Source organism: Ambystoma mexicanum, chromosome 3q, assembly GCF_040938575.1.
Source record: "Ambystoma mexicanum isolate Mex_15411 chromosome 3q, UKY_AmexF1_1, whole genome shotgun sequence".
In the NCBI taxonomy this organism is placed as follows: domain Eukaryota; kingdom Metazoa; phylum Chordata; class Amphibia; order Caudata; family Ambystomatidae; genus Ambystoma; species Ambystoma mexicanum.
In genome coordinates this window covers 1,193,316,683-1,193,340,636 of record NC_090926.1, presented here as the reverse complement: position 1 = coordinate 1,193,340,636, position 23,954 = coordinate 1,193,316,683, and the positions used below count along the sequence as shown (strand labels likewise).

The window sequence follows — 23,954 nt, the reverse complement described above, 5'->3', positions numbered from 1 at the left end:
TTTTTTATACGTAATATTTCATCAACGTTTACTGCCATTAAAAGGAATGTCTGACGCAGAATCAAAATAGCCATTCAGGGATCTGCAACCTTTGGCTCGCCAGTTGTTTTGTACTACAACTCTCTTCAGCATAGTGGAGGTTCATCGGAGTCATATAGTCTAAAACATCTTTTGTCCCGTCTCCTCTTTGGGCTCCTTCCTGAGCTTTGTATATGTCTTATTGTAAGCGCCCCGATGCCTGCAGGCAGTCGGCGCTATATAAATATATAAAATAAATAAATAAAATAATCTGGAGAGCCAAACGTTGCAGACCCGTGGCCTGGATCAACAGTGCACTACACAAGCAGAACACAAAAATAAAAGTAAACCACACCTTCATCTATGGGGAACTTGCTCTCCATTTCATAACCTATGTTGGAAAATATGCATTTTTTTCTTTTTGTTATACCTAGGGTAGGGAGAGCACAGGGGAATGCTAAAGAATTCCATAAATCAAAATGTTTTGGCGTGAAAGGTTCTTCGGTGAGACATTCAATTCTGCACCAGTGAAATGGCAACAATTGTCTTGCTATTTCCCAATGAGTACTCCAGGGTGGAATTCAGCCTATTGCCTTTCCTGGCCATAAATGTGACTAATCCCCACCCACCCCCACAAACACACACACCCCACGCCCCCCCACCCCCTCCCACTACACCCCCCCTCTTTGTAGCTCCAGCCTAGAAATAATGAAACAGGCCCTAAACACGACATATATAAGCTGCCCAAAAAGTTTTCTTCATATGGGTTGAGCAAATTAACCGTAACTACAGGGCCGCTATGCAGGCCCTGTAATATATATCTATATATATTGTTTCTGACATCATTGAATGCCTTGGATGTCCAACATTTCCCTTCATTTCCATGCTAAAAAAAGTAATATTTTGCATGAACTGTTAAAAAAAGAAAAACAGGAAGAAGCCAAGGTATTTTGTAGTCATCTACATTTATGTTTTTTGTGAAAATGGGTGGCTTCTAGAGAAATATGAAGAGGTATTCAATCATTTCTGTTCTTTTTCCAGTTTCAATTCGGTGGTGACCAGCAAAGAGGACAAATTGTCTCGTTTCAGGAAGCCCAGGCCCAGTCTATCCTCCAGCAGGCGAAGGTAAGGAGCATTGTCTAAGGCAATGGGCTGGTCAATTAGCCCAGGGGCTTCTATCCTTTCCATCTATCCTCCGAGACAATAATATAAGAGATGTTGTTGAATGATGGGGGAAGGCAGTAGAGCTGGGACACTGCCTCGTCCTGCTAATGGAATAATCCATTGAGCAAGGACCGGGTATTATCCTTCATCTCTTCTTCAGCAATGCAGTGCAAACAGTATGCTCAAAGAATGGAAAGATCAGTTTTTCTGTAGGAACAGGCTTGCTCTGGGTGTTTGGGGCTTTCCTTAAATCTACCTACAAGAAAGAACAGATAAGGCTAGTGTTGCTGGTAAATGGGACAATCCCTAACGTCTCCATGTATGGGGTATATCTGGAGTAATAAGGTTGCACCTAACTCATTAGAGCACAGTAATGGTTTTCTCACAAGAAAAGAGAACAATATACTGTAAGAGGATTCAATTCAACACTACAGCTAAGTCAACGCCTAGTCTATAATACTGAATGAAAACCCTTATTGATATATCTTTATGTCCAGTTCATGCGTTCTGGATGACTACCCCTATATAACACCCCTCTCTCAGAATCCCCCTGACCCCACTGAGCCAAGAAGTAGTTCTGTTTTGCAAGTTAAAAGGTTTAATTGATAATTTAAACAATATATATGTATTACACTTTAGAATAAATTAATAATTGAATAGCACACTTAATCTGATATGATAAAGATTAACAACAGAGAATCTGGCACTAGCACACTTCTTTATAATCACCAAGGAGTTGACATGAAATGGATAAGATAGCAACAATACTTTTATGGTTTCAAATGGATGCAATGTGGAATGAAATGCAGTACAGAAAATAACTTGATAGGATTTCAGCAAAAGACAATGTAATTCAAATGTAATTCAGTTCACCCAGCAACTTAGACTACAGAAGTTGAAAACACAGGCCCAAATGCTTTTAAATGTGCTGGCAATGTAGAAAAAAATATGCTAAAATGCTTTTAATTCCCTCTAGGAGGTTCAGGGTGAGTGAAATCAAGTTAATATTAGTCCAGGCTCACTCTAGCAGTGATGCAGGGATAGTTTTTATGAGGCAAACGATTTTTTTTCAAAGAAAAGCAAAAGCAGCTATCTTTTTGCAAGTGGAGAAATTTGCAAATCGCGGTAAAATTCGCGAATGCGTCTGGTGCGATTACAGAGGAACTACAAGGGCTAGCAATATCGTTTTGGGGTCCTAGAAAAGCCTAGGATCTCAGCTTCCAGATGAAAGTTACTGCAAGTCTCTAGCACAAACGGTCACAGAGATATGAGCGATTAAATAAAGGTCGTTTTTCAGATTTGAAATTTTAAAGTTCAAAAAGACAAGTGCAGCTTGCAACTAGAAAATGACAGGTGACAGCTTTACAAATGACAGGTGACAGTTAGGAGGCAGTTCTACTTAGATTAAAATAGATTGAATTATATTATTTTAACTAAGAGATTGGTTCTACACAGTCTTCTAGGTACTCACACTATATTCTTGAGTGAAATGGGCCTCGCCATGGATCTGGTCAGGTTTTAAACTGGACTCTGGTCTCTGCACTTCACAGTGATCTGGGTCTGCTCTCTTTGGTTCTGCTAACAGGTCAGCTCTACTCTGCTGGTCTGGTCTGGGTCTGTGAAGTTGATGGAGGTAAAGTATGGATTTTCCCGGCAGAGCTTCCAGCTGCAAATGGATTTGAAGGTCCCTATCTGTCCTGTCTCTCTGCTTTTATGTGTTTTGAAAATGGGTGTGTGTGAGCAGCATCACTAGCCAGCCCCTCTCCACTTGTCATTGGCCACTTCATCCGCTTCCACTTGATTGGGGGAATGAAATGAAGTGTCATCATGATGAGGTCTGTTTATGATACCGAGAACCCACCCCTGTCAACTTTACACACAATCTATATTTGCTCAAAAAAACATATTTGCACAGGTACACATTTGTTTAAAATTACATGCACCCTTCACATATCACAGGAGGTATACCCTGTCCAAATCTGCTCTTCCTGGGGGCTTGCATTCAAAAATGGCACATATTTCACTTTTTAACTGGTTTCGCAATTTCGGACATTAACCCAAATTTACACACATGTGCGCAAGGAGTATGGACATTAGTTGATGAAGTGTCAGATTTTTCACATGCACACATTTTGAGTAATATCCTCTTTTCCGCTAAAACCCCCCTGAACATGCCACCGGTTCTAAAAACCTCTTAAAATGTGGGCAGAAAAATCACAAGAATTATGGTGTCATTTATACAATTTTCACATGTCCGCTCTATGAGTTATTCATCTTTTTAGAGTTATGTTCTGGCCCCAAAGGGGTGTGGTTTTCCTCCAGCACAAGGTTGAATTTCTGGTTTTTCCAGTTCTGCCAAGCCAGCTTGCTCTCACAGGCAGTGCCCCTCCCCTGTGCTTCCAGGAGAAATCTCCATTTACGACTCCCGCCATAAAACATTTGCCTGAGTCAAGACAGGGCTTTGTTCAATTTCCTGCAGAGCCCAGGTAATTCAATCAGGGAAGTGTCATATCCCTTTTGGTGTGAGCAGCAAAAGGGCAGCTAGGCCTGGGAACACAGCTGTGACTCAAGTTTCACTCCTGATGGGGGTAGTTGCCAGGCAAATTGGAATCTCTTTAAGCCAGTTTTTAGCTACATGTCATTTCTGTTCCCCAGTTTCTGCATTCAAATAAAACTAAACATCTTCACATATGCAGCTAGAAGGCTGATTCTAAGTTTAAAACTATGTCATTTAAACAATTGCAACCTATGTGACACTCAAGAGTAGGTCACTCATTTCTTTTAAACATTTAGATTTGTAGTGTCTTTCAGTCCAACTTTACTTAAACTGCTGAAATCCACAGCTCAGCCAGTCTTGTTATAAACCTTCAAGTCACTTCAGAATATAACTTTACATTGGATCCACCTCTTAAAATGTCTTTCTTTGGCATGTTTTGGGTTCATTTATTCAGTTTTCTACAAAATCTGGTGGTTTTAAAACGCCGGCTTTTGGATAGTGGTGAGTACTGGTACTGCACCCCTTTTTGGGATTTAAGAAAATGAATTCTCCACAGTTATGGGTTTGCTTTTGGCAATCAGCATTGCCATTCCCAATGGTTTCAGACTACTGTGTGGGTAGTCCAATGGTGGTTTTAGGCAGTGTCCTTCTGTGCCCATAACATCGGCAAAAATGAGTGGCAGCCTATTCTTCATGCACTTCCCTGGGCATTTTCTGGGAAGCTCTGGCCATCATGATGTTTTCCATGTCAGTACTGCACAGTTTTGAGGTAGGGCTCGGATGCATGGGTAAATACATCCCACAATACACTTAGGTGGCAATGCTAGTTATAAGCTTTAATGGACCAAAACAAACACTCTGGTCTCAGGAGCCTGGCCAATATGAATTAATAGATGAAGCTTCTAATCCACACTTCAACATACCGTGGAGAGTGGAGTCCATACAGTCAACCCTCAGGCCGAGTAACACAGTTACACTCCTCTATGAGAAATGAGGGCCACTGAACTATGCAACACCTTCATTTGCTAAAAGGAAGGTTTTACTGAGTTTAATTCAAAATATACGATTTATCAAGTTGGGTGCATGCCAGCTGCCAAATCATCAGTTTATATTCCTTTGTTTCAATTTCAGGCATTGGCACTACCGTCTTAGATAATCCTTCACAAAGCTCAAAAGTAAGGGGGTGATTCCATAAATATCCCCCAACCAATCACGTCTTAAACCAGGCATTGAAGCTTTCCTCGGACCATTCATTAAGCCCTTAGTACCATCAACCTTGGTTTAGGTAGAATGTACAATGTAATTACCAAAAGTCAATCTAGCAATTGTCACTAAACCTCTTTCAATTAACAATTTTCCTTCTCCTAGTTAGACTCAATGAAGAAGCAAATCCGCAAAGCCTTTCTCTTTAATCCATTTGCTCTTACATAAATGAAGAAAGAAGCTACTGCCTAGATCCTCAAACCTAAGCCACTGTCTCCAGTACTACTGACATCCATCAAGCATGTGACTCCTACCGACAGTGACACTGCTGGCACTTGTCAGCCATGCTTATTGTAGTAGTTTTGTGTGCATTTGACCATAACATATATGCAAATATTTCATCTCTGGTGCTTTTCTCTTTTTTCCCTAGCTTGCTATGAAAGGCCCTCCAGGACCAATAGGACTGACAGGAAGACAAGGTCCTCTGGTAAGTGTACTGCATTCCTTTAACATCAGTGTTTTTATGTTTGTGTTTGGGGTTTTGTAGCCCACTTGGTCACCAACAGGCATCTTGGTGTTCGCTAATTGTATAAGAAGTGCATCAGGCGATCCTATCAGGGATAGAGCTCAGTGAGGTGGATAATGAAAGGGTTTGAGCATGGGGAGAAAGGCAAGACAGGCATCTGTCTTGTGAAGAGCACGGGCAACGCTTTTCCAAGGGGAGGGTGCAAGAAATTAATATCTTTTAAAGTGTCAGAAATCAAAGGCCCATACGGTTTGCAAGAACCGTGTATAATTATTTTATTTGGTGCTGATGTGTCAGTTGTGTCAATCAGCCAAGGACTAAGTCGACAGCCCTTTGGGAGTCTACGGTGCAATCTAATAGGTCTGTCAAAACAGAGTTATACCTTTGTTCCAGGGTCTATGCCAGGGTCTACAATCTAGCGGGGGCTCTTTCTCCACCCCTATGAACAGAGTCCAGTATCATTTTAAAGGGCATCAAAGCGTGATCAGACCAGATAAAGGGCAGTGAAGATTAAGAAAGAATTGAGTTGGGCAAAGATATGGTCAGATAAGTGGACATGATTGCCAACTTTTTGATAAGAGTCCTACACTTTGAGACTATCACGAAGACTGGTGAGGACAGGTCGCAACAATCCGTACAGTAAAATTATCTGGCGTAATCGTTTTTTCGTGATGGCATCACAGATCTGCTAAAAAGCTAACAAAGTCCTAATAAGTTGGTATTTGAGGTGTGGGGGTGTTAAACCACCACCACTAATGAATTATCAGTAGCAAAAAGAAGAATATTTTATAATAATATTGAACATTTAACAATAAAAGTTGACGAAGGATAGTGCAGCCCCATTTTCTCTGAAAATGGCCATCACTCCACCTCCTTCCTTTCTAGTCAACCTACTTGAATAATACAAAACCAGTAGGAATAGCTTGGCAAGGCCTGTACCAGAAGAAGGCGTAGAGAGTAATTAATATATCACAGACAATATCGTTTACATACAGATACCAGACATAGGTCATTGATATGTGCTGCCCTCAGTTGATTACCATTAAAAACCACAGAATGACGAGCAGTAGGTAAAGTGACAGGCATTTGTGGGGGGCCTTAGTCTCGGGAGGATAGCGCAGCGGCAACACGCGCGCCTTGGAAGCAAGACGACAAGGAGCAACACAGGTTCGATCCCGGTGTCCGTGCTTAGAAACCTTTGGGTATTGAGCACGTTATAAATAACCAATCAAGTCTAAGGCGTGTAAAGGTGGTGATAATAGCATAGCAGGCATGATCATACCTTTATACATATCAAAAGCTGCCTCATGCATTACGTCATCATCTACACCACTTGCAGGTGCAGACAGCTAGTTTCTGGCATGGTCCCAGCATGCAATCACGGTGCCTGTTGCACAGATATGAAACTCTTCTGCACCAGAAGAGAACACGGTATTATGTGACTGCTTCAGGCGAGGCCAGCAGTCAAGTGAGTTGGAGCCCTTCAAAGATCTTCAAACAGTGGCCATCTCAAAGTGGCAAAAGTGCAGGGAACACATTCCTCGAATTATAAAATGAAATTCTACCTGTACAACCGCTTTCCAAACAGCAGAAAACAAATATCAGGATAAAACATTAAACAGAGTTCAAATAAATCTAGCATGTGAATTAATCACCCCATATATTTGAGCTTTTTATTTCCATATTTTACATTATTCTTTTCTTTGTTAGAAGGGTTTTGTAGCCTGAAAGAAAACACAAAGCCATTCAAAACTGTAAACTGTAAAAGTGACTAATATTATTGTTTCTATTGCTGCAAAATGTGAATAAAGTTGGAAATAAACATGTAAATTATAGGCAGTGAAGATGGTTTCCATGCGACAGTAGGTTTCTCACTAACCTTTTTCGTTCTTTTTTCTCGCAGGGTGCTTCTGGGAATCCAGGCCAGAAAGGGGACTCGGGAGAGATGGGGCCACAAGTAAGTCATCTCAGGATAAACGCTTCCTGAAGAGATACCTGTCTGGGGCATTTCACCAGCTTTCACGAATCAAGTCCCAGGAGATTTCTGGGGACAACATAACATTACAATTCTAAAAGGGTTGGGATGGATTGAAAATATTACTCATTTCAATCATGACTCATTTTCCCACTGACAGACACACAACTTTGCTCAAGACAAAAAACTGTTGCTAGATATTACAAGCCGTTTTGTTCCTCCAGTCACCTGCGCTATACGAATCATAGGCAGGTGAGAACAAGGGTTTCAAAAAAGGAGAACACTGGCATCTATGCAACATCTCCCGCATTACAAGAGAAAGGGAACATGCAAGAATAGCTGGGCCCACCCTGCCATCTCTATCTGTGCCTCTGCAAACCCTCCCAAGATTTGATTAATAGTTCAGGTGGATATGGGTGCAAGGGAGGGGGGCACACTGGAATACATGGATGGGTATTGAACATACCCGTTTATCACCTGCTCACTCCTCTACATGGTCTAATGGTGCAGACAATGTCATTGGACTGTGCAGGGTCAGGCCTATCCATCAACTCATTTCCTTTCATAAAATGGTGGGTTAAAAAAAGCTCAAATTTCAAGCGTGACGCCATAGATGCTGCACTGACATTCAAAGGGAAATGCATACACTTTACCTTCATTTACCCTATAGCTTCCACTGTTATGGTTTCCAATTAAGAGACATTCGATAATGTACCAATACACATTCTGCCCCTGACATTAGGTACTGGTTTGAGGGCATAGTGGGCTTCAAACTGTCAAATGTCCCTAACGTGCTCTGGACCTAGTGGGCAGATATGGGTACCCTGGCCCACTGAAAGGTGTCAGTTGAGTTGTCATAGGAGAGAGTAAGGCCTCTAATTCTGTTCTTTTTGCTGTTTTTGACTCTAGGGACCGCGGGGTGTACATGGTGGCACAGGACCTCCTGGGAAAGGAGGGAAGCGAGTAAGTAGTGCAGTGTAAAGGAATCCTGATGTATACCACCCTACTCAGGAGGTCGTTTATGACTTCGTGCTCTACGTAGTTTCTCTGCTCCTACTCGCTTTCTCTTACAGGTGACCTTATATTTATTATCTCTTTACTGCTGCGCTTCTCAGTTGCATCGTGGTCCGTTACAGTACACTTTAGGTTTAGGTGCTGCCTTTTCTAGAATTGGGGAGGGGGGTTTCTTGTGAAATAAATGACTAGAAAATTAAGTTCTGAGCAATATATGTATTCTACGATCCTGGAAGAGGAAGCATTGCCTGTTCACTGAGGACTGAGCGTCACAGAGGAGTGTGTTGCCAACATTTGACAAGGGTCGGTTCAACGCAAAGAATAGTGGACATACATGCGATGGCATTTGGGAGGAATTTATGAAATGTTATGGACTGATTTGTTTGTCTGAAGGAGATTTATGGGTTAATGCAATCCACACAACGCCCCCACCCCCACCCTCTGTGTGTTAGCCTTGTTGTATTAACATCCTCTTAAACCAGTCCTCTCCAAACCATCCTGTGAAAACAGAAAAAGAATATCGAGGCTGAGTACCCCAAAAGGAAATACACCGAACACAGGTTACAAAGGAACATACAAAGTAGTTTATTCTATACTGAATTCAGTTATAAAAACAATGCAAAGTCAGATAGCTATCGCCCCTCAGTACAACACAACAAACTCCAGCGTGGTTCAGTGTGTTCAGTGAGAGACGCTGTACATTAGAATGCATTCGCTTTTTATAAATTTTGTGGGCGCGATGCCCAGCCCCATTTCGAGTTAATATTCCTTTTAATATATCACCGATCTAGGGTTCGTGCCAAGTCTCAAATAACCGCATATAACTGGTTTGCTTTTAATACATGTATCAACAAGCGTATGCAATAGCTGTGTATTCTAAAGTTTTCCATGTAGACCTTCTTAAACATTAATACAATGTAGTTAAACAGATATTCTTTGTTCAGTATTTGAATACATTGTCTCAACACATTCTCGTGGATTAGTTTTCATTGTATGAGTAATCCCTCTACACATAGGTCAGTGAAGGACAAGGTCTCAGTTCATGACCTCAACAAGTGGCCTGCAGGAAGATTACACATTAGCTATGTACAGAGGTCAAGACGGCCATGTTGTATTCTGCAATGACATTGTCCACCATTTTAGCTCACAGGGTGACTTTTACACAACGAATCCTAAAATGGCGGTTTGATCTAAAATGGCGGCCTACATAGATTTAAGGTCAGGACCTTGCAACACAGATTTCCTTCGCAAGCGACTTTCGAACAGCTTGGCGTAGGCCAATATAAAATATATTTATTACAATAGGAGGCACAATATACTTTCTATTTCGACAATCCCCCCCATTCCAAGTAAGGAAAGGGTTGAAATTGGATGTAAACCTATAATTGGAGACGTGAAACATTATTTATTCAGAACGCTGCTTAATGGATTTAAGTGTCTATAACCCTGCATTGTGAACATTATATATCAGAAATATATACATCAAGAGCATTACTGAAAGTGTGTGCGTCAAAAGAGGTTAGAGAACGGGCAAGAAAATGTGATAAATCAGATAATAAGGTGTTCAGAGTCAGCACTACAGGTAAGCAGCTTACCAGCCATGTGTACTCCCCAAAAAGTAAATACTCCCATCTGAATAAAATATGGAATAAAAATGCTCCCAAGAAAAAATAGAAAACATCCGACACGTGGGGTCCAGCACCTGCTTCCACTCGCACAGCTTCAAGAATGTGTCTAAATCGGTGGTACCAAGACGCTCCTCATTGCCTGACCTGAAGAGGAGGAACCTTAAGTTAAAAATGCAGCTTTTTATTTTCAAAGAAGCAGGGTTTATAAAAATGATACCTGGTTTGGGGATTACATATATTTTTGCAACCTATTTTGAATTGAATGCACTTTTTTTACTCCTTGAAAATAATGTTACTCCCAAATACAAAAATTAAGGAGTAAAATACTTCTACTTCAAAATCTTATGTGGAACCAAGCTCACAGTGCATCACACAATGGAGAAAGATGTTTGTGGTATATTGTGGCCGGGCAGAATAAGGACGCAGACTCTGATGATTCATTTTTATTGAATTCTTTATTAAAAGAAAAGGAAAAAGGTCTAACATTCCCTATACTATGATGTGTCCCTACCTAACAAAACTATCTAAGGTGCTTGTCAGTGAAGAGTCTTAAATGAATCTGTCCACCAGCACAACTAACCCTGTCTGACCCTACCACTAACATAATTACTAAGGGAAGGAGAATGACTGCCTTCTCTTGTTGTATTTCCTGCTTGTGAACTTTAATTCAATATTTTATCTTCAATTAGTCCATGGTGGTTACGTTTATTAATTGACACTGTGCGCTCAGTACTTTCAAGGGTTTTCCCCACTCTTTCCTTGGGCTGTGGTTTTCTGTTCTTTTCTTGTCTTCCTTTGACCTTCCTATCATTGATTCTTTTCCATTGCACTCTTGGTAGGTTTGCCCAATAAGGGCCACTTACTCCTTTTAGACTTCCTCTGTTTCAGGAAGAATCTACTTTTCTTAATCTTTCCTGATTGTCCTGAGTACGAAAATTCCATCTCTGTTTCTACTTGTCTCTTTTGGATATTAATCAAATGTTTTTCTCTCTTTCACTGGGATGAGTATGAGTGTTCCAGTAACTATTTTCATGAACTTCTCTGCAGATCAAAGTGATGCCCTCTTCTTATTTACTGATACGAGTATGAGCTTTCCAATAATGAGTCTCATCAGCTTCATTGACTTTTCATATGATTGTCTCTTTATCCACATTGGGACGAGTATGAGCATTATAATAATAATTCTCATTAACTTCACTGTCTTTTAACGTTCTGGTCTCTTTCTTCACACTAGGATGAGTCCAACAGTACTACTCTCCTGCTTGTTCTTGCGAGAAGCCACCCGTCTCCTTTAACCCTGGTGTGCGAGCCAATTTGTAACCCGCGGGCTTCATTCCCTTCTCTCTCGGCTTCACCCCTTTCATACGCTACGTACCTGTGGGACTTCCATGGCGCAGTTATGTAGTCCTTTCTCTGTCCTCCATTACTTCTCTTCTCCTCCATGGGGCATCCTCCTCATCCCAGTCAATGAGGATTTCTCAGTTAAAGGAACACTTCCAATTTCTTCTTCACAATAACACATTGATATTTTCTTCACATAAATCGTTACAGTATATCTTAGAAGAGGTGTTAGTGGTATTTTCTCTAGGTCCTTGTCCCCAAAGGGGGAGTCTCTCCTGGTGATGTCCTACTTGCCTCTACCCCTAGGTTGTAGAGCGTGCTAACCTCCCTAGCCTTACAGCGAGGGGCTCCCCATTGGGGGGGGGGGGATTCCGCACTGGGGTGAAGGGAAACATTCCCTCAATACATCACACTGGTGAAAAGGACTCAAAATCGGTTCTGCTAACTGGTGAAAAGGTTCAAAGAGATGTTTATTGGAGCTTTGAAGGTAAAGGGTTTGTCAATGATACGGATTAGAGAATTAGAAAATTGGTTTAAGATGATATAATGGCATTTGGCAAAGGCTGATGGATAATCAAAAGAAAGAGATGCGCGTTCACCGCAGGGGATGGTAAAGGCTTCAAATAACTAAAAGTAATTGAAAGTATAAACCCACATGGAAAGTAGGATATAATTTAAAAAAAACAGAGCTAGACAAAGATGATCAGGTTAGAGCTGCTGCATTAACTAGGGTGCATCAAGACAACCTGGGACACACTCTGTCAAGCCACCAATACTGTTTGTCTTGTCTCGTTCACCAGCTGTAGATTTCCATGTATGGATGTGCAACTCGCAGCTGCATCAAAGGTAGCCAAGGGCGCAAATGCCTAAACACACAGGGTTTATGATTATAGCACAAATAAACCTACAGCACACTCTCTCTCTCTGCAAGGAATTTGAAGAATTTCTATATCGATTTAGTAGCAACTGCACAATTGCCCTCCACCTCAATGTATACTTTGTTTGAATGGGGAACAAGTGAATATGTTTTCAAGACTAAAGCCATGAGTTAAGACAGCAACACTTTGATACCGGATCAGTTGTTGTAAAGGCCCTTCAAATTCACAGGCAGACTTCACTATGCTAGTCTTGCCATCTTTACAAGGTCCCTTCCATCTTTCATTTTCTTAAGCCCAGGATTTAAGTAGCAGTGCGGAATTGCTCTGCATATTGCTCACTTGAGGCAGGCTGTGATCAGTACTTAGCAATAAGCCACCCAAAGACATTCTGCAAACAAAGGGGCCGGTATGAAGCCACTGAAAGATATTCTGCTACATAGGAGCCTCCGTTTAAAGGCACGTGAGTTTCTAGAGTAAATATTTCCATCAGATCACAAGCAGTGGCAGGAACTGCAAAAGCAGGACTGGACACAAGCCTCCAAATAAACATGCAACACATACACTTCCAAATAGGGAGCATGTGTTGTTACAGATATGGGCTCTGCATCATTTTTCATGCGAGCATATTACAAGTACGAGCGCTCTCAGTGTTTATTTGAAAGCGGTCCATCAGCACTTCACGCTGTCTCTGTTTACTCGCTAGATTATTGGAACTTCAGGGAGGTCTTGGGAGCCTGTCGGGCGGCGCGCCATCATGCCCTACAAACCTGAAACTAGCCCTGCAGAAAAAAGCTCCTTTCAAATGATCTTTTTTTTTCTTTTAAGTTATTCTAATGAACACAGTTGACTAACACCAACCATTCAACCCCCAACAAGTGGCGCATAACAAGGTAGACTGCAGCAGTGTCATGTCCCTTACTCAGGACAGGAAATGTATAAGTCTTCTAGGGTGCCATATCCTAACGAAAGAAAGAAACGGGTCCGCACTTAGAAACCTCTGGGTACTAGGCGTGTTATAAATACGCAACTAAGCCATATTCCGGTACCAGCACCTCGATGCCCCCAGGATGTGCGAGCGCTTTAAAAATGCAAAAATAAAATAAATGAATATTGGGAGTCTGGAATTAGGTCTGAAAGCACAGGGGACATCAGAGGATGCTTAAGGAAAAACAATGTAGTCTTGAGGCCCCTTCCAGAATGTGTGGTGATACTGCAACGCCTTAGCTATGGAGATTACAAGTATGAAAAGAGTTTCAATTCAAATGAGCTCTGTTGCGCATGTAATGCACAGAAGGGCCTTTGAGGTATGCTGGAATGGCACCAGGCGCTATGTTGCATCAATTCTTGATCTGCTAGACTGCCCTACTGCTGGTTTCTTCAAGACCACGTTTTAGGCAACATAGGACATCTCTCCTTAAGGCGCTACAAAGTGACACCTGGACCTAAAAACGAAAGCAAATAACGCCCACAGGTCGCAATTTCTTAAGACTTGGTTTCTTGTCCAGTGAAGGTACACAGACATCTCGGGCACAGGAGACTTCCCGTCGATAGAAGGAAATGGCCTTAACATTAGCGAGTGGGCCGGCAGCAGCTCTGGCAGAACACCACGCGGTATTAGCCATTTCCCACTTACAGTGAATCCGAATTAAGCAGCTCTAAACTCCTTCCCATCAAGTGTTGCCCTAAATTGTAGGACAACGTGTAGAATTCATGCAGGAAGACATGCCTACTCTGGCTGAGAACGTTACATTGAATAAAAGATCTTCCCAGAAGGGGAATCTTCGCTACCTCTAAGCCATCCTCTTTCCTTGAGTCTTATTAGTACTTCCCGTTAGGGGGGACCAACACCTGCCATAGCTTGGGGAGTTTCCCACCTGACAGTACCACACACCAGTGTTATGCAGTCCTTTTTAAACCCATTGATAGAAAAAGGGTGCCGTAATGAGGTGAAAAACTTCCTTTAGTTGGTAGTCGTTGGGACTTTCACTTCTAACTGCTCACTATAGCACTCTATTGCTTGGTCTCTGCTGTGTTCCCATAAAAGATGCTCCTTCCTTTCGTGCATTCTGTTACTCTACTTCATCTGCAAAGGGAGTTTCCTGAGCTTTTTCAGCCTTTTTTATGATGTCACTGAAGCCACTCCTCCTTAATGCAAATTGCAACAAACCTCAGTAGTCCAATTCACAGAGAATCGGGCCTCTATAACCAGCAGAAATGTGCAAAGTGGATGGCATCCCTGGCATACGTGTTTGGCACTAATGTTTCAGATTACAATAAAGAATCTGCCTCATGAAATTACTCTAAAAAAAAAAAAAAAAGCATTTCTATCTGCTTAATGTTAAAAAAAATGCAATCGGCACAGTTGTGGACGTAATATGCAAAGGGAGGATCCCAAATGACCCTTCTATGCTTTGTGCATCCTCCCGTGACTGTTCTAACAACCCACATGGGAATGCTTTTCATGATGAGGCTTTTCAAAGTGCATCCAGATTTTGAATTGGACAGTGCTCTTAAAATGTTTAAAAACTGTGTAGTTCCACTCCGGCATAGGAACGTGCACATCTGTCATTATTGCTTTTTAGTGCCCTTTGACAATAAAAGGCAGCTTTACAATATGCAAATGAAGAGGATGTGCTAGCAAATCCGAATATTGCGCATGTAATTTGTGAATTTCCCTGCATTATACCCTTTCTTTAAATAGCACCACTGCCAGCTCATTGCATGTGTCTGTTAAACAACCGTTTTACATTAGTGTTAGGGATAATTGTGTGAATGCAGCACCCTCTGGGAACACTACAAACAACTATGACTACAAGTATAGGCAACCCAACTTTTGGTATAAACTTGTACTACACAGTGTCGGTAGCGTGGTGAGCAGCCAGGCTTATCTCAAGAGGGGAAATGTGAGCAGTTGCAGGTATTCAAATACACTCTTACACTCAAGGTTTTTTGCATAAACAATTATTAATTTATTTATCAGTCAGTTCTAAAGCCTTCTTTAGAAGGGAGCAATATAATAGCAACACACAAATACACTTCCATACTGCACACTCTTAGTTTATGAATCAGAAAATACCCCTTTGGGATGGCCCACACACAAAATCTACACTCACATGTGACTTCAATAACTAGGATGCTGGGGACATTAATATCTTACTGTTGGCATTTAGAATACTCTTAAAAGTTGGTAAAAGGCGAAGGTTATTAGAACAGAAGAGGTCCCAAATTTCTTAAGCAGGGCAAAACACTTTTGTCATACAATTCACTAGGCTAAGCGTGTGTCAATGGGCAAAAGTCTTGGATAGGATGTAGCACTTCTGGTAAGTAAATGGAAAAGTCTTTGCACAAGTTCTTAGGAGTCTTTGATGAAAAGAAAAATCAAATTTAGGGCCACAAGCCGATTAGACTTGCGAGTTGTTGAAGTTACAAGCACTTCTACAGTAAGAGGTAACTTCTTTTAGACTTGTTTAACAGTACCTTAGAAATAAAGAAAAGATGCAGCTGATGACTTCTGTTCCTGTGCAGATCTCACTGTTCCTGGGCCTCAGTCGTGGGGACAAGAGGGAGGACGTCGAGGGACTCCTGCAATGCACTGGGACAGTCAAAACTAGCAACTGGCAAACTTCACTTTCAGTGGCTGTTTCGCGTTTCAGCTCCTTGCGACTACCGCAAATAGCAACAATGCGATTCCTGGCTGTTGATGCCGGCTTTCCTTGCTTCTGGGGTCCCGCACTCTGTTGAGGGTGCTCAGGCTTGGTCAGTCCTGCTTCTTGGGAGTCCGGAGGATCTTCCAAAAGCCCTAGGCCAGCTTAAAAGCAATGCACACAATCTGGTGTTCCTCTCCCTGGCTATACGGTTTCCAGCAGCACTCTGTGGAAATTCAACCAGCTCTGAGATGGATGTCCAGGTGGGTTACATTGGAGTTGATTGGTCCCACCAACTCAAAGGGAGAAGTTGTCCTAGCAGGGGCTTCTCCGTCGATGCCAACTTGGTATTTCGGCACTGCAGCAGGGCTTCACCGGGCAAACCAACGGTCCAGGAGTTGCAGCAGGTGTCTTCTTCAAGTTCTTCTTTGGTTCCTTTGTCCAGTGGTCGACACTGCCTTCCAAGCCAAAAGACTTGCCTTTTATTCAGTTCCCTCCCATTCATTCCAGCCTAGCTGTCACTCAACCAGCAGGGTGGCTGTCCTTGCCGGACAGTCAGCCAGCCAATCACCACAGAGTGTGTTTGGGTCTCCTAGGAGACTAAGCAGATGGAGTTCAGGCACCTCCCTCACTTCCTGCCTACCCCAGACACTCTGGAGCCAGAGACGGGTTTCACTCCTGAAGCCTGCCAAAGGCGAAATGAACAAAGCGACCAAACCTGGTTTGGCGCGCAGAGAAAATCTCTAGAAGGACCTTTCCACAAAGACATGGCGAAGACCGGGGACCATTTTGTCAAAGATGGCTCTGTGCCATTTTGAAAAGGATTGCTCCCACGGTTGCTTTACGGAAGCCGCGAACGCAGCCTGCGGTAAATGCAAACCATGGTAGTTCAAACGAAACCACTGCAACCAGCCATTCAGTGAGGAAAGGGTAATATAACAATGTTACATGAGAATCTAGACACAAGGGTTACTAAGTAACCCCTCCAGCCTTCTATTGTAAGATAGTGTGTGCCGAGTCTAGAAAGTTACAATGGTAAGTAAAGTCAATTTCACTTTACTGCTCTGGGAAACAGTAGCTTATCCCAGAGACAGTATTCAATCCTTCGGGAAATCTGAAAGACTTCCATGTTCTATTGCACTGAAGTTGCTGTGTAACACAATGATGCCTATGGAGTTTGTCAGACTCCATAACCAAAAGAAACACAGAGGAAAAATTCACATTTAAATATTTACATTAAAATACATGAGAGAGTGTGAAAAAAGGGTCACACTCTCTCCAGGTTAAAAAGTCCTCAACATCCAGCAAAGCTGCTGGGGGTCTCTAAGGTGGAGGGAATTAGCACATTTTTGAGAATTCTCCCTAACACTGTGCAACTGTCATTGGTGACATCCTCCCCCAGAGATTATAAAATCACCTTCACAAAGGAGGTGCTGGTCTCACAAGGACCACATAAGTGAACCACACACTAGCCACTGGAGAGTGATAATTTACTTGAGATGGGGTGAGCGAACATGTTCAGTTCTGTTCTGTGAGAAAATAAGGCGACTCCAGGCAGAATTTCCAAATCTGCCATTTTCTCCTGCACATCGGAATTGACAGTTTGAGGTCCTTTCCTGCCCTTTTTTTAAATCAAATTTTGGGTAAGATAATGGGTGTTTTGCCCATTTAAATGTATTTTTTCCCTGAAATTTCTTTTTTGGTTGTGTTTCTGACCACAGAACATTTCGTGGGAAAACTAAACTTCCAAGGCGAAAAGGTAGATAATCGGCCAGCTGGCGGCACAGAATTGTTGGTGAATTTCATCAATTCCGTTTTGCTAGTGGTCATTTCACTCACACCTAGTAACAAGTAAGAATAGTGTGTTCTGTGCATGTGAAGAAGTAACATTCACAAATGTGGGTGAGTGACTTTAATGCCTGGCTAGTAGTCTACAAACTAAACAGTCCCTCCCACCCCCCGCCCTACCCTATGACTTAAATGTATCCTGTTTGAAAATACACAACACACATATTGCTGCTCCAATGAATGTGTTGTTTTCACTCTCTGCACAATTCTCTCAAATAGTTCCTTTATTGTGGTAGTGTTACACCACAATACAGCAAGGTATCTCATTCATGGAGGAGTTCCTCAAAGCAGTCTTCTTACAAGCATCATCTCCAAAACGTCTGATAACAGACGTCCTCAATAAATGAGTTGATAGAAAGTAGTGCAAACCAACATTTCACCTTCTGAAAAGTATAAATACCTCGGATTTCATTGGAAGTATTTGGAGTAACCCATAAAACAGGTCACACTCTTAATATACTGTTCTCCCTCAATATAGAAACTTAAACTCTCACAAAATAATCACTGACCTGGTCAGACAACTCTTTCATTTTGCACGAACTGGTTAACATACATTATCCTTCACCCCCTCATGTGTGTGCATATTAAACTACTGGAAAGCCCCGACCTCAATATCAAAGTGACTGACTCTGCCTCTAGAGGTGAGGGGACCCACAAGAACCATCCATGGTAGATCTACGGGCTGATCACATGCCCACTGATTCCAAAACCGACCATCTTTGAATGTTCTTTTCATCTTGAGAAGGGTCTTAAACTGAGCTGAGATCAGCAGAACACCGCCAGAGGCAGTCTTTTCAGCTGCCTGAGGCTGCCTGTAGATGTTAGGGCACCTACAAGAACCATCCAGGATCAATCTATGGGCTGATGATGTAGCCCTTGACAAGCATTATTAGAAAATCACTTAGAGGACTCCTGCCCGGGGCGTCCAGTTAAAGGCAGATTGGAGGGAACAAGCCCCCTCCCCAATAGGGGTGCTATTTCGTAGCTTGAAGCTCCCCTTGCAGTCCTCCATCCTGGTACTTACCAGATTTCGGTGATCCTGCAGTTATTGCTTTCACTGTCCTGTTTCCTGTTTATACCTCTTTCCTGTTGAAGTACTTCTGGCTTAGTTTGGAATTAAAGCAATTTGCCTTCCCAGGCGTCCAGAGCAAAGAGTGGACAGACCTAACGGTTCATGCTGTTATCTTTTCCATTTTGTCATTCTGTGTTCCCTGTTAGCCCCTTTTTACCACTGCTCACCACAAAACATGCCCTATACAAAGCAAACAAGCAGCATTCAAATGAAACTCTAAAACGACACTCCACTAAAACAACTAATTGTATACATTGACATTCTACACAACTGCGACTCTGCACCTCTTTACACACATGAAATCAAGAAACACATTAGCGCACACTCTCCAGAAATACTCTTCCTTACAGAAACATTGCTCAAACCCCACTACACACCCATTTTCCCTGAACAATCTCATCCGCCACAGGGACGGATTGCCCACGCAAACTAGGTGGTGGTATTACCATCATTATAATTATAATTGTTCTTTTATGATTCGCGCAACACCAGAGATTGGTTTCTAAGTGCAGGATCGGGATTCAAACCTCTGTTGCGCTGCGCGGTCTTTCTTCCAAGATAAACGCATTGCCCCCGAGCTATCCCCCTCACCTCATATATAAAGAGTCTCTCACACTTAACAACCCCACACACCCCATACACATCCTTTGAAGCACTCTCACTTCCTCCCTTCCATCTCACCCCACCGTACTCCACCTCATATGCTGCCCCTCAACACACAATCCCAACTTCCACACAGACTGGACTGACTTCACAACTAACAACCACAGCTCCCCCTGCATCAACATCTACCATGGCAACTTTAACCCTGGTAGTTCCCATCAAGACAACAACCCCATAGTAAAGACTATCCTCACTCCACTCATCTCCTATGACCTCACCCAACCTGTCACCTGCCTCACACGCAACAGCCTGGGTTTTGATTTCAAGCAAAGATCTCTGTCTTTCAGAAAAATCGAATCTGGTGTTGTGGTCAGACCACTTTGCTATCCACCTGCCACACATCCCCCAGCCAGACAAACCAAAAACATTATATACACAGCCTTAGCATCACTCATAACACCCCATCTTCTCCACATGCACACCGCTCCACTTTCATCAACAGTTACAACTCTATCCTTACACACAAAATTGCCTGCCATAAATCACAAAAACCTAACAGCCACCACTATAGATCATGCTTCTAAAGCACCTTCCTCTCTATCAAGCAGGAAGAAAGACTCCTAGCAAGAACCTGACAAAAGAACATATGCCCTGGCACCAGAACATCATTCAACCACTGCCACAACAAATGCAAAAAAGCCATACCCAATGTCAAAGTCGACTATTACATCCATGAATGCACCAATCGTACACAGACACCATTCCACATTGTCAAATCCCTCTCCAAACTACCATCCACACCTTCCACACCCCATCCACTACAGTATGCAATTCCCTCATTAACTATTTCAACTCCAAAATTCACTTAAGGCTAATCTTCCACTCTGCTCTCCCACACCCATCCCCACTCCCAAACATTCCATTACATGGAACACCTTCCAACCCATTCACAAAGACACCCTCATCACCCATACCACCAAATCAAAACCTGCACACCTGGATGATGCCTGCCAACCTCAAGCCATATTCAATTGCATCACCACCCTCACTCCCTACTGCTCCAATACCATTAACTCCTATCTGCCACGTGGTACTATCCCTTCAGCTTTCAAAACTGGACAAATCTCACCCCTACTCAAAATGGCTGCCCCATCACTATCCTGCCATACCTCACCAGAATCATGGAACACTTTGTCACTACCCAACGGCAACAACACATTACCACAAACAACCTTCTCAACCCATTCCATTCTGGCTATTGACATGGATACAGGACTGGGACCACTACACATCATATCCTCGATGAACTCCACAACATCACTATCAAAGGATACACCGAACTACTCGTACTCTTTGACTTCTCTGCAGCCTTCGACACCATCAACCATACCATTCTAGTCAACATCCTATACCACAATATGAAACTCTCAGGCACACTCCATGACTGGTACATCTCCTTCCTTAATGACAGGACACACTTTAACTCCATGCACCCCTATTGATCTGACCCTACGTCGTTCAAGTATAACATCATGCAAGACTCCTCTGTGTTTCCACTCCACTTTAACCTATATGCTGCATCCCTCGGACAAACCCTTAGCAAATACAACATCCATTTCAACCAATATACAGATGACACACAAATATACTTCCAAATCTCATCCCGCTCAGACCCTCTTATTCAAGCTCAACCCTTCCAAAATGTAATACCTCCTCATCTGTCCCCCATACAGAAACCCAAACTCACGTCCTGTATCACCACGCTCAACCCACACATATGCCTCTCAACGCCTGTCAAATCCCTTGGCTTCACCATCGAGCCTCGTCTTTCACTCTTACACCACGTAGCTGCTGTAACAAAAACATGCAATCTACAAATACACCTCCTACAAAGAATCAGACATCCTTCCTCATGATGACTTACGTACCACAGTCCAAGCGCTGGTTCTCTCCAAGCTGGGTTAAGGCAATGGATTTCTGCTGTGTCCTGTTGTCTTGACAACCAGCTCCTGTTCCGGAGCCCTGTGCCCCCTGCCTTGCCGCCCAGCTACTATGCCTTCACTCCCATGCCTTTTGCCATGCTCCTCTGTGCTTCCTGCACTGCAGCCCTGCACCCCTTCATGCAGTCCTCCATTCCCTGTCTACAATCCTTTGCTCTCTACCACCAATAATCTTCTTCCCTGCCTGAAGTTCCTTGTTCTGTGCCCATTTCCCGTGTTACCTGGCTTTAGCTTGCTTGATTCTTCAGTTCTGCCCTTATTTTCCCAATTCAGAGCTAGTTTCCTTGTTATCTGTCTTCAGTCCTGCCCTTGTTATCCCACTACTGTTCCTTGTTACCAGTGTGCAGTTTCCAGTTTCAGATGCTAGTTTTCTCGCGTTTCTTCTTTCTTTGGATTATCTGTCCTGAACCTTGCTCACTTTGACCTCCATTTTCCCCTGGATATTTCTGTTACAGTTCTTGTCTTGTCTTCACTTGTGCCTTATGTGCCTGCTGGGTTTTGTGAGAAACCTGAAGGTGTCTCCCCAGCTAGTCCCTGGGGATCCGTCATCCAGGTGGCAAGGACACAGCCATCGCTATAGGATCCAGTTCCCGAGGGAGGAACAGCTGGATGGGTGGTCCTCGGGGAGTGGAACACCGATGGGTAAGATGCGGTATACCCATTCCTTTGACACCTTTTCCCCCTCCTCTCGCATGGACATTCTAAACCACTGCCCACAACCTTTCCAACATGAACACATTTGCATAATACAAAGGACAACGGACCAACACCAGAGCCGTTTACCTGACAAGTCCCAATACAAGGGTCAGGCAGAGTCAGGCAATTGATCAGAATCGCACACACCTGACGCCCCTTTCCCTTCCCCACAGGGATAAAAGGTAGAGTCAGAGAGCACAGGACAAGCACAGCAGACATCACAACGAAACGGCTAATCAGGCGCGGCAGTTCAAGCGAAGGAGAAAGGTGCCAGGACTCGAGAGGGTGACGAGAAGAGAAGTGACCTTGCCCTTTTCGTCCCAGACCTGTGGAACCTTTGTGGAAGAGAGCCTAAGACCGTGAACAATAGCACAAGTGTCTTGAAAGAGATGTCAACGGTACACGGGGCAAGCCTACGCTGATAAGCAGGAGCGAGGGAATCTGCTGTGACCGTGGTACCGGCCTTGACTGCAATGAAGAAGAAAGGCCAAGCGGCGGTTCATCACAGCCGGTGAGTCGAGGGGAGAACCGATAAGACCCGGGCTGTGCTGAGTAAAAATCACAAAGTGGCAAGTTTTGAACCAAAGTTGATAAACTTTGAATGACCTGTAAAAAGTGTGCAGGGGAAACCAGCAGCATAGAGAAACCGGCACAACGTGGGTGCTACCTCAAGAGACCCTGGTCAAGCCCCATAAGAGAGAGAGAGGAACTACAGATACCATAAGGAGTAGGAGGGCCGGAGAAATAGGTCAAAGTGGTCATACAGAGGGTCAAGCATAATCCCTGTACAATCGAAAAACTTTGATCTACAAACTAAGTGAAAGAAAGGGAAGTTAATCCAGCAGTAAGAAGAAACAAGGGAAGCAAATCCCAATAGGGTGACAGTCTAAAGTCCCAAGAAACAGTGTGTTTGGAACTGTTTGAAAAGACACCAAGATTTGTGGAATACGATACAAGAGAGAGGGGTCAGCGCCCAGACAAGGGGGATCCAGGGGTGAAGCCATCACCCTACGTGAACTGTGATAAACAATTGAGAAGGGTCAGTGCCCAGAAGAGGGAGACCCATGGGTGAAACCATGACCCAGCGAACATTGGAAACAAACTTTCATTTGTTAAAGGAACTTTTGTTTTTGTTAGTTGAAGATCTCGGGTCCTCGAAGGCAATAGACTTTCAAGGAAACAAGACTTGTCCATCGACGGTCCTAAGAGCTGCCATTCGAACTGTCATCTCATGCTGAAGAGGTCTGAGACTGTACTGTGCTCCGAGCTCCTATCTTACCCTGTGTCCAAAACATGGGGAAGGGAGACCCAAGCTATCGCATCCTGACATATGATTTGAAAACACTTCTTTCTTTTCTTGAGAACTATTCCACACCCCTTTTTGTATTAGTTGTGAGGTTTGCAATATGTGCTTCCAATATGTGGTTTCCAATATGTGCTTAGACTTACATTTCAGAATAGTTGTATTTCCTCTGACCTATAGTTCATGATCAGTGACATCTGACTCTCTTTAACTGATTCAGTAGAAAATCAGGACAGACGCACATCGCATGAGAAGCAACCCACCGGCTGCTAAGGTCTATAAATGTTGGAGTGCACAAATATTTCCCATTGGTTGCACAGTGGTCAAATTGTGGCACATCCAAAATCTGTCAGTAAGGAAGGAACACTTACTAACACTCAGCAGGGCTGTCAGAAAACCCCAGCGCAGTACAAGCACATCCTCAATATTGGTCTCTGAGAGAAATCTATCAAGTTCATAGTGCTCAGATTATAGGTAGAGCTGTGCAACATTTTCATTCTGCAGTATTCAATGAAATTGGAGTTCGATGAAGATGGTTCACTCT

General features: G+C 43.1%; 1 protein-coding gene across 3 annotated transcripts in view; it reads left to right on the top strand.

The window, feature by feature from the left end:
* COL5A3 (collagen type V alpha 3 chain) overlaps positions 1-23,954 on the top strand; it is an 899,023-nt gene that overhangs the window by 399,024 nt on the left and 476,045 nt on the right. For all 3 annotated transcript variants that reach the window (XM_069604041.1, XM_069604040.1, XM_069604039.1), the window contains 4 exons: positions 1,060-1,143; positions 5,313-5,369; positions 7,312-7,365; positions 8,293-8,346. In XM_069604041.1, coding sequence (XP_069460142.1) covers positions 1,060-1,143; positions 5,313-5,369; positions 7,312-7,365; positions 8,293-8,346 — 249 coding nt within the window. The remainder of the gene's footprint in view (positions 1-1,059; positions 1,144-5,312; positions 5,370-7,311; positions 7,366-8,292; positions 8,347-23,954) is intronic.